This window comes from Larimichthys crocea, unplaced genomic scaffold (assembly GCF_000972845.2).
Source record: "Larimichthys crocea isolate SSNF unplaced genomic scaffold, L_crocea_2.0 scaffold148, whole genome shotgun sequence".
Lineage (NCBI taxonomy): Eukaryota > Metazoa > Chordata > Actinopteri > Sciaenidae > Larimichthys > Larimichthys crocea.
This window is the reverse complement of record NW_020852030.1, coordinates 1,012,012-1,021,728: the sequence shown is the minus strand read 5'-3', so window position 1 is coordinate 1,021,728 and position 9,717 is coordinate 1,012,012. Positions and strand designations below refer to the sequence as shown.

The window sequence follows — 9,717 nt, the reverse complement described above, 5'->3', positions numbered from 1 at the left end:
TATATTGCATATATATAAAAACATATTTTATAATATATATTATTTTTACAGAATAAATGAAGAATGTGGAAATCTGTTCACAGCGTCAAACAAAGAGAAGTTCATGAACACGTGTATAAATATAAGATGGAGGTCGGCCTTACTTCCCAGTGAGCATGCTCGAACGTGACGGACAGCACATGGGCGTGGTCACAAAGGCATTAGAGAAGGAAGTCCCGCCCTCCTCCATGATGCGGCGAGTCTTGTTCATCGCCTGCATCGAGCCTGCAGACAGACAGACAGACAGACACACAGACAGACAGACAGACAGACAGACAGACAGACAGACAGACAGATGGTCAAACATAGGAACACATGTGAGACAGTGAGACAGTCAAACGAGACTCACCCAGCTCCTGGTCCTGGTCGTCGGTCAGGATGAGGATGATGTTCGGTCGGATGTTGCGGCGGTCTCTCTGGAGGCGGGGCTTCAGGCGCTGGCCAGAAGAGAAGTGGGCGTGGCACAGCGTCACAGAGATCAACAGGAAGAGGAGGAGTCGGCCCGCCATGGCCTTCGACCCCTGACCTCCCCAAAAGGTCAAACAAAATCAGCCGCTATCCTCCGTGAAGTCTCAGCCTCTGGAAGACAAGCAGAGCCCGAGTTAACCACGGCGGGAATCGAACCTGTGAGCTCACAGTCAACAGTAAAATCTGTGTTCAGGTTTGAGACAGTCTGTGTGGACGTCACGGAGACTACGTCCAGGTTTTAGACAGTCTGCGGGGACGTCACGGAGACTACATCCAGGTTTTGGACAGCTGTTGTAAATAATTTCTTTGATGAAGAATAAACATTTTTCATGCATCGTCTCTTACACTGATTAAAAACCTCTTGCTGTATGAAATGAATAAATACATTTGTTGTTATTCATCGTTTGGTTTTCAGGAGACAGAGCTGCAGAAGAAAGGTCAGAACAGGAAGATCTGCAGAGATCAGAGATCTGTCCAGGTTCAGATGTTTTGTGTGAAGCAGACCTGATATTATTATGGCAGCAGTGTTTGGGTGAAATGTCAGCGCCGTGTGTGACGCTCGGAGAATATTAATATATAGAGACAGACAGAGAAACATGAAGATACTGCAGGAGCTGCTCAAACAATTACTGAAGAACATGAAGCAGCATGAAGCAGGTGGAGGAGCTCCTTTTCTTAAGATGGAGGAGCTCTTCTTCTTCAGGTGGAGGAGCTCCTTTTCTTAAGATGGAGGAGCTCTTTTTCTTCAGGTGGAGGAGCTCTTTTTCTTCAGGTGGAGGAGCTCTTTTTCTTAAGGTGGAGGAGTTATTTTTCTTAAGATGGAAGAGCTCTTTTTCTTAAGGTGGAGGAGTTATTTTTCTTAAGATGGAGGAGCTCCTTTTCTTCAGGTGGAGGAGCTCTTCACTTAAAGGATGGCTGACTACATGAAGCTCTTCATCTTTGTTGGACTTGTGTGTTTGTGTATACACAATATTCTCATGTGACCACAGGTCCACTTCCTCTTTCTCTTCCTCCCACATGATGCCTTCAGGAACACACACACACACACACACACACACACACACAGACACACACACACACACACACACACACACACACACAGACACACACACACACACACACACACACACACACACACACACACACACACAAAGCTGCAGTGTTTTGTTTCAGTTGCATTGACACACGGCACAGCAGGATTGTGTGTGTGTGTTTGTGTGTCAGCAGGGTGCGTCATGCTAATTAGCTGTTAATCAAACACACACACACTCAGACAGTAAGCTCTCTGTGTGTGTGTGTGTGTGTGTGTGTGTGTGTGTGTGTGTGTGGCTCTCATGTTAAAGTGGTCTGCTGGCTCCAGCTGTGAACTGACGGAGATTACAGACAACCAACTGAGAGACAGAGAGAGAGAGAGAGACAGAGAGAGAGAGAGACAGAGAGAGAGAGAGGGAACTTTAAACGAGTGTTAGTCTGAAAGCGTCTGATGAGTTTCACTTTTTCAAAATAAACACTGAACAAATGAATGAACATAACTTTGAGTAATAGAGTACATTGAGTAATAGAGTACATTAACGTACTCACACCTTGGTTTGATTTGTAAATGGTTGACATCTGGCCTGCAGGGGGCGCCACAGAGACGACAACTTTATTCGATATAAACATTTTGCATTTTCTATCGATGACAAACGTCATTATGTTTCCTATAAATGAGCTGTTGTTGTATTTTAATGAGGTTCAGATATTTCGATACGGGCTCTGCATCGTGTGTCTGTCTGTAAGCTGAGTGCAGTGGGGGTGACGGATGCAGGCTGGGCTGCTTTGGTGTGATCAGCTGTGTTGAGGTGGACAGACTCTGAGCTGTCAGTCACAGAAACACACCCAGCTTCATCATTTCCTAAATGAACATCACACTGTGGACGTTACAGTAGACTCTGCTGAGAATTCGCTTCATGTTCTCAGGAGCTTACGTGCAGTCATACTTCTGTTCAGTGTAGCTGCCCCCTGCTGGGCCACATCATGTGATTAGTACAATAACTCATATTCACCATGATGGCATGAAACTTTAAAACAACATGAAGAGAAACAGACGACGGTTCTGTAACGCTCCAGTCCAGCAGAGAGCAGGGCCGGGGGTCGGTGTACAAACAGCAGTAAAACTGTGCGTCACGCCAGAATCACATGAGATGATGTTAATGCTGAGTATAAATATTACATGAAGCTAAATCCTCAGAAGTTAGTGCAGACACAAACATGACCTGACTGCTGCTTCATGATCAAAAGAGTAAATGTGCAGTTTTAATGTTTTTCTGATAAACTTTTGATTTTCAAACCTCAGCTCTGCTCGCTGACTCTGCTCATGAATCCACAAACATTCTTCATGTTTTTCCTCCGTTAGATGCAGATTTTCATGCTTATACAAGACACAAGATGCACGACTCTAACTAATAATTATGTTTATGCATTGTGGGGAAATATTTGTGGAATATTAGAAACATAAACGAGATCGGATGAAGTGATGTAATGTCATTAACGAACATGACACGAGTAGAAATAAACGGTGAGATTAAAAATAAACATCTGGAGGCTCTGACCCAACGCTGCAACATTTGAACCCAGTTTATGGATCAGACGAAGAACAGCGGTCCAGCTGTTGGCTCTGTTCAACCCAACATGTGTTCTGTCCTGCAGTGACCCGGCACCGAGTCTGTCGGTAATCCCGTGCACCGTGTTCGTTATGTCATACAGTCTCGTTATGAAACCTGAGAGCAGACTCCACATGCAGGACGACTGCTCAGCAGCTCCGTGGTTAAACTGTTGGGAATAAGTGTGGAGCTCGTGTGATTCAGTTTATCCTCACGTCACCGCAGAACATTCAAGAAAAAACCAATAATCCCAATAATTCTTCACAGATACTGAAACATAAGAGGCAGCACATGCAGCGTCAGAAACAGCAGCACAAACTCTTTTAAGAGAGAACGTACACATCAGCATGTTTCCAGCTGTTGTGAAGTTTTACTGCATTCGTGAAAAAGTACTACGAAGCCTCTGGTGTCTCAGAGGGAGCTGTGTGAGGATAATTAGTGCAGAGAGAAGCGAGGCCGCTGTGGAAGTTTCTCCGACTCTCCACGAAGTCAAACTTGATGCTGAAGTTGCCAAACTCGGCAAGAAAACCTCCTCGGTGGGCGACTGTATATCTGCCAGAATACTGCTGGTCCCGGGTCGATGCTGACACCAGCTGACAGCACGAGCTGCAAGACGCTCGCTGTGGACGACAGTGTCCTCAAGTGATGTCACTCGAGTCAGCGTCAGTTGAAGACTACACGTCTAAATAAACGTGTTGTTGTGGAGTTTGTTCCAGGATACTGCAGCGAGCAGAACACAGCGCTGACTCACTTCCTCCACTCGTCTTTCTTTAACGTCTCTGCTTCTTCTTTCTGTCTCGCGTGTCTCGTTCATTCGTTTGAATGATGAAACATGAATTCTGTATTTCACATCTTGAATTGTATCAAACGTTCGTCATCGCTGAGATGGCGCCAATCTTGTTTAATCAGTTCAGCCAATCAAAATGATTTAAGGTGAAGCGTGGATTAAAAAACAGCAAACATTTACAGTCAGGCTCTGGCGAGGGCGCGCTGTGTGTTTGGACCCCGGCTAATTAATTCCACTATTCCTCCTTCACTCATTAATCATTTCCAGCGTGGCCTCGCTGTACTCTCTGTTCCTGGAATAGACGAGAAAAAAAGGAAATGTAAAAAGCCCAAAGTGACTGAGCTGAGCTGCACCAAGGATGAATATTATCAGATGTCCTCTGTGTTAAATATATTTGCTGCTTTGAGCTGTAATATTTCCTTTTACTTTTACCTCTGTACAGAGAGCAGCCGGACATTCGCTTCCTAACGAGCTGTCCCGTTAAATCATCAGTAACCTTGACAACAAGAAGTAAAAGTATAAAGCATAGATATTTATACAGTGTAATGTTTATATGTGTGGTATTACTGTATAATACTACTAAAAGTATTTTGATCTTGTTGGTAATACTTCTGGAGTACAAGTATTTTTAGACAGATTGAAAGAGGCTTTAGCCATCAAGCAACATTAATATGACTAATTATCACATGGTTACCGCCTCAGACAGAAAGACTTCTTTAATATTCTCTGGAGTTACTCTCACATATCAAAGAGCTTTTCAGTTCACAGGTGGAAACCTTTTTTTTATTCTGTGATGTGAAGCTGCTGAAAATAAAAGCAGCTGTTTTGAATCCTGATCCCTTCTTTCATTTGATATTCATGGATTTTGTCTTGAAAATAAAGCCGCTGCTCTTGATTTCACATAGTTTGTTTTATTTGATATTCAGAGCTTTCTTCTGAAATATTATATCCTCACCTCAGCCCGACGAGTCTGCCAGTACATGCAGAAAGCACACGGCAACACGAGGGAACAACACGGCAATCAGCAATTACACAAAGTAGAAATATTCAAACGTGAACATGACGACGACTTTCTCCCTCATCTCAACTCACCCTGAAAATGTTTCTTAATTTAAGAGTCATGAAAAACTGAGAGACTGAATTCAATTTGAATAAATATTAAAGGGACAGTTCGTGTTATTTAAGGTTGTGTACGGTGCTGATTCATAGTCAGTGTGTTACCTGCAGCTGACATGAAGCTAAGCAATGCACTGCTGAGAATATCAGTATAGGTCTAAGAGTAATCCATATGTACAATATTTATATCACCAAATATGAAGCTTTTAAACAGTACTGCTACATGATTTCCGTCACGCGACTCTTCCGCGAACACTCCCCCAGAAAACAGCAAAAATAAAATTACTAACATCAATATAATGATGACAACTTAAACTAGACAGATAGATAGACAGACAGACAGACAGACAGACAGACAGACAGCTCACAGGTCTCAGTGTTAACCTCGTAATGTTTGAATGTTTTCTGCTCATCATTAACATGTAAATTTATTCACATTTGTGTTCTTACATAAAAACACCGTGGCCTCACGTGTCCACCTCAGATTATTGGATGAAACAAAGCAGATTTCCTGACACGCTGAGGTTACAGCCTGCTGTGACTCTGACCACAGAAATCTGATTAGCTCAAGTAAAGTCCAAACCTGGACTCGTGCCTCGAGTGTTTTTTCCGTGAGATATTGCCCAGCAACCTCACAAGCACGCAGCGCTTCACCTCCAGCACAGCCCCCTTCCTGTCTCAACATGCCCCCAGTGCACAAAGCAGCTCCAGAAAGCACAAAGAGCCAGAACTGAAGACCGCAACCCTGGAGAGACGGACCCAGCTGAGCGGAGGCCGTCCACATACTTTAGGCCATGCAGTGTATCAGACTCGACTATCATAGTGCATTATGGGTGCGGGAACGTGCCGTCATGCTCTCCTGATCTGCGAACAAGGCCTCTGAAACCCCCGAGGACCATAAATCCTGTCGTCTGTCATCCTGATGTGGCCTCGCTGTCGCTCTCTCTCCTCCATCACATTTATCTGCTCATTAATATTCATGAGCAGATGGGCGGACCTCGGCACAGATGCAGCTGTGACACGCGGTGAATGTCAATAAAGAGAAACGCGTTAACGCCGCCCTGCTGTTCCATATTCAACGAGGCGCTCGCTGCACGCCGAGAGAGGGTAAACGCTCCAGGTGAAAGGTCAGAGGTCGGCTCTGCCGGCCCGACGACATGCAGACTGCGACAGTTGCCGTGGTAACGCGTACAGTATATCACATAGACGATCAATACGACAGCTGATATTTCCTGTTATCAATAAACATGTCAGTCACATGACACAAAGACTCAGGTGACGGGAACAGGTGAGCTCAGGTGTTCAACAGGAAGTTAGTGAACACGAGACAGAAGATCTCATTCATGATCCTCAGAGGATGAACCACACTGACATGTTTCCATCAGAGTCTAAAGACTGAAACTGAAGCCACAACCTGCAGTTCCTCTAACGTCCACTTGAGGCTGGCTCCAGAAGTCCAGATGTCAGCATGTCAGCGCTGCTGTCGGTCCTGTGCTCAGCCCGGCTCAGCCCGGCTCAGCCCGGCTCAGCCCGGCTCAGCCCGGCCTCCCTCCTCCACACAGCGAGCAGAAACTGAAATCCATCTGCAGCGTCTGACCGGGGCCGACAGAGAACAGGAGCGTCTTCCAAAAAGCGTGGAGCTCTTCAGCTCGTCGGTTCTGTACATGAAGCTTTTCTCGGAGATATCGGGTCACAGAATCAGTCGGACAAGAATAAAAATAGGAAAGTGTTTCTGTCTTCTTTGAGTTTCTCTGAAACCAAACGCTGATCCAGGACATACAAGATGTACAGGACAGAGATTTTTATTTTTATTATCAACAAATCACCACGTCTCAATACTTTATGACTTCCTGTCCCAAGTCCAAGTCCAGCTGTACTCGAGTATTTACTCTGATTACATTACTTCTGATCATCCAGCAGCAGCTGATCTCACTGCCTAGTCCAGCAGCAGTCAGCCCAGCTCGGCGTCTGTCTTTCAGCCTTTTATTTCACCAAGCTCTCACCAACCACTAAAAGTCAGTCCCACATTTACTCTTGTCCGGCGGCTTCTTGCTCGCTCACTCTCTCCTTTTCTCTTCTTAGCTTCCTCCGTCAGCGTCCTCTTCACTCTCTGCTCCTCTGCCATCATGTCCATAGACGCTGCTGACTGCTGGGCCTGTAAACCTCCAAACCTCCGGTGGTCCAAACACTAACACCCGGCGCTCTGAGCTCACAGTCCGGGCAGCCTGGCTAACAGACTGATCTAACAGCAGCTAACAGCAGCTCACATCGTTCCAGTTCATCCTGACACACCCACATAAACTTATTTCCATGTAACACAACATTGATAAAATAATTATAATTAGTTGAATTGATGAGCGTTTCTGTTGTCGACTAACGAGGGAGCGCTACACCGACTGATCGATTAGTCGACACATCGTCGGTTTGAGTCTGTGACACGACGCCTCAAAGATTTCCTGACCAAAAATACAAACAGACACCGATATTCTAATAATCACAAACATTACAAACATTTATTTATTTCAATTATTTTTGCTGAATTTTATGAACTAGTAATGATATTTATGTTTCCTGAGAAGATGTTTGAGCCTCTAGAACAAATTCCTTTTTTAAAATCATCATCACAGCATGGCTGAAATAAATCTCATCATATCCACATGAACATTTATTAATCATCAGTTAAACTGATAAACTATAATCTCTCTCCAAACATATTCTTCTGTTCCATGTTTTAAATGATGCAAACTCAATTTTGTTTGGACAAGAACATAAAACATATGTTAACTAGATATTCATGTGGTCTCCAGCAGGAAGCCACAGACTTCATAAAGTGCTGAGAGACGGACTGAAACAAGTTCATGTCCGGCTGCTGTTTGAAGTCCAAACGGATCAGAACATCAGAACACAGATCACTTACTGTGCGAGCGCTCGGTTCTCCTCAGCATGAAGATCAGATGTCAGAAATATCCTGAAACTCTGCAGATCAGCCTGACACTTCTCTCTTTCTGTTCCTCTTCCCTCGCTCACTTCCTCCTCAGTGACGTTTCTTCTTCTTTTATTCTCTCTGCATGTTTGCAGGTTCACTTCCTCTCAGGACTGTGCTGCCTTGCTCGGAGGCTCTGCTGCCTCAGCCTCGGTTCAGGTCCTGCTGGCTGTTACCGCGGCAGCAGACGAGGTAATAATCCCCGTGGCAACAGCTCTCTCCTCCTGATGGCTGCACGCTCTGTTGTAACACCAGCTGAGCTGCCTCGTCCTCCTCTGTCTCTCTCTCTCTCTCTCTATCGCCCTCCCTCCATCTCTCTCTCTCTCTCTCTCTCTCTATCGCCCTCCCTCCATCTCTCTCTCTCTTCCTGTCGATGCCTCCTGTTCAGCTCTCCTCTGCTCCTCTGTGTCGCCTCCTTCGTCTCTCCTCCCTCCTCTCTCCTCCCTCCCTCTCTGGTTTCTCTCCCTCTCTCTGGCTCTGCCTCTCTCTATTGTCTCTCCATCTCTTCATCACTTTCTCATCTCGTTCCCCCTCCTCCTCCTTTCAGCCGTTCATCTTCAGACACAAACAAAATGCAGAAGCCTTTTTTAGAAGCTGATTAACTTTCTGTCGATATGAACCCAGCAGAACACGAACCTGAGGCTGAGCTGTTCACTGATCATCACATTCGTCTTTTCTCCACTTTGTTCCTCCACAAAACCAAACCACAAACTCAAACTCACACAGAGAGTCTGTTTCCTCCACTGCAGCGCCACCACCAGGACATTTTCATTTCGTCCTGATGTTTACCGCCTCAGCCTCGACTGGGTCACAGAGGAAAGTCTGAAATTTGTATTTTTTATTAAATGAATTTGTTAAGTGTAATAACATTATGTGCGCCCTTGCTCATTGTGTCCTGCAGAGGGCAGTATTGTTTGTGGTGCGTCCTGGACGTGACGCCTCCCGCACTAATTCTGTTGTAGAAGAAAAGCGCTTTTTCCCGCCACTGTAACGATGTTGTGATGAACGGAGCGGCAGCAATGGCCGCATATCTCCCGCCTAAATAAATACGCCAAGAGGCTAAAGTGATTCAAGTTCTCAGAGAGTTTTAATCACCACTGCGAAGCTACTCCGCTTCACAGAATTCATTTAGAAACATTAAAAAATATGTAAACGATTTGATTCAGGATCATTCTGACTCAGTCACGTTCATGCAGGGAGCGTGTAGCATGTAGCGTGCAGCGTGCAGCGTGCGGCATGCAGCGTGTAGCGTGTGTAGCGTGTAGCGTGTAGCGTGTAGCTTGTAGCATGTAGCATGTAACTTGTAGCGTGTAGCTTGTAGCGTGTAGCATGTAGCGTGTAGCTTGTAGCTTGTAGTGTGTAGCGTGTAGCGTGTAGCTTGTAGCGTACAGCTTGCAGCTTGTAGCATGTAGCATGTAGCATGTAGCGTGTAGCTTGTAGCTTGTAGTGTGTAGCGTGTAGCGTGTAGCTTGTAGCGTACAGCTTGCAGCTTGTAGCATGTAGCTTGTAGCGTGTAGCTTGTAGCGTGCAGCGTGCAGCGTGTAGCTTGTAGCGTGTAGCTTGTAGCGTGTAGCTTGTAGCGTGTAGCTTGTAGCTTGTAGCGTGCAGCGTGTAGCTTGTAGCGTGTAGCGTGCATACATCTGGAGCTGGTGATTGGACGAACCATGATCACCCGTGACTGC

The 9,717-nt window shown here is 45.5% G+C and overlaps 2 protein-coding genes across 10 annotated transcripts in view; both read right to left on the bottom strand.

Moving 5' to 3' along the window:
* Positions 1–9,717, bottom strand: part of LOC113744744 (macrophage mannose receptor 1-like) — a 320,504-nt gene that overhangs the window by 200,039 nt on the left and 110,748 nt on the right. The gene's annotated exons all lie outside the window — the stretch shown is intronic.
* sulf2b (sulfatase 2b) overlaps positions 1–9,717 on the bottom strand; it is a 78,385-nt gene that overhangs the window by 25,883 nt on the left and 42,785 nt on the right. For 5 of the 9 annotated variants that reach the window (XM_027275660.1, XM_027275666.1, XM_027275665.1 and 2 more), the window contains 2 exons: positions 389–618; positions 224–264 (listed from right to left, as the gene is read on the bottom strand). In XM_027275660.1, coding sequence (XP_027131461.1) covers positions 224–264; positions 389–548 — 201 coding nt within the window. In that variant the 5' untranslated portion in view covers positions 549–618. Of the gene's footprint in view, positions 1–143; positions 265–388; positions 619–7,969; positions 8,336–9,717 lie in introns of those variants that run through there. The other 4 variants (XM_027275661.1, XM_027275664.1, XM_027275669.1 and 1 more) reach the window with 4 other exon arrangements.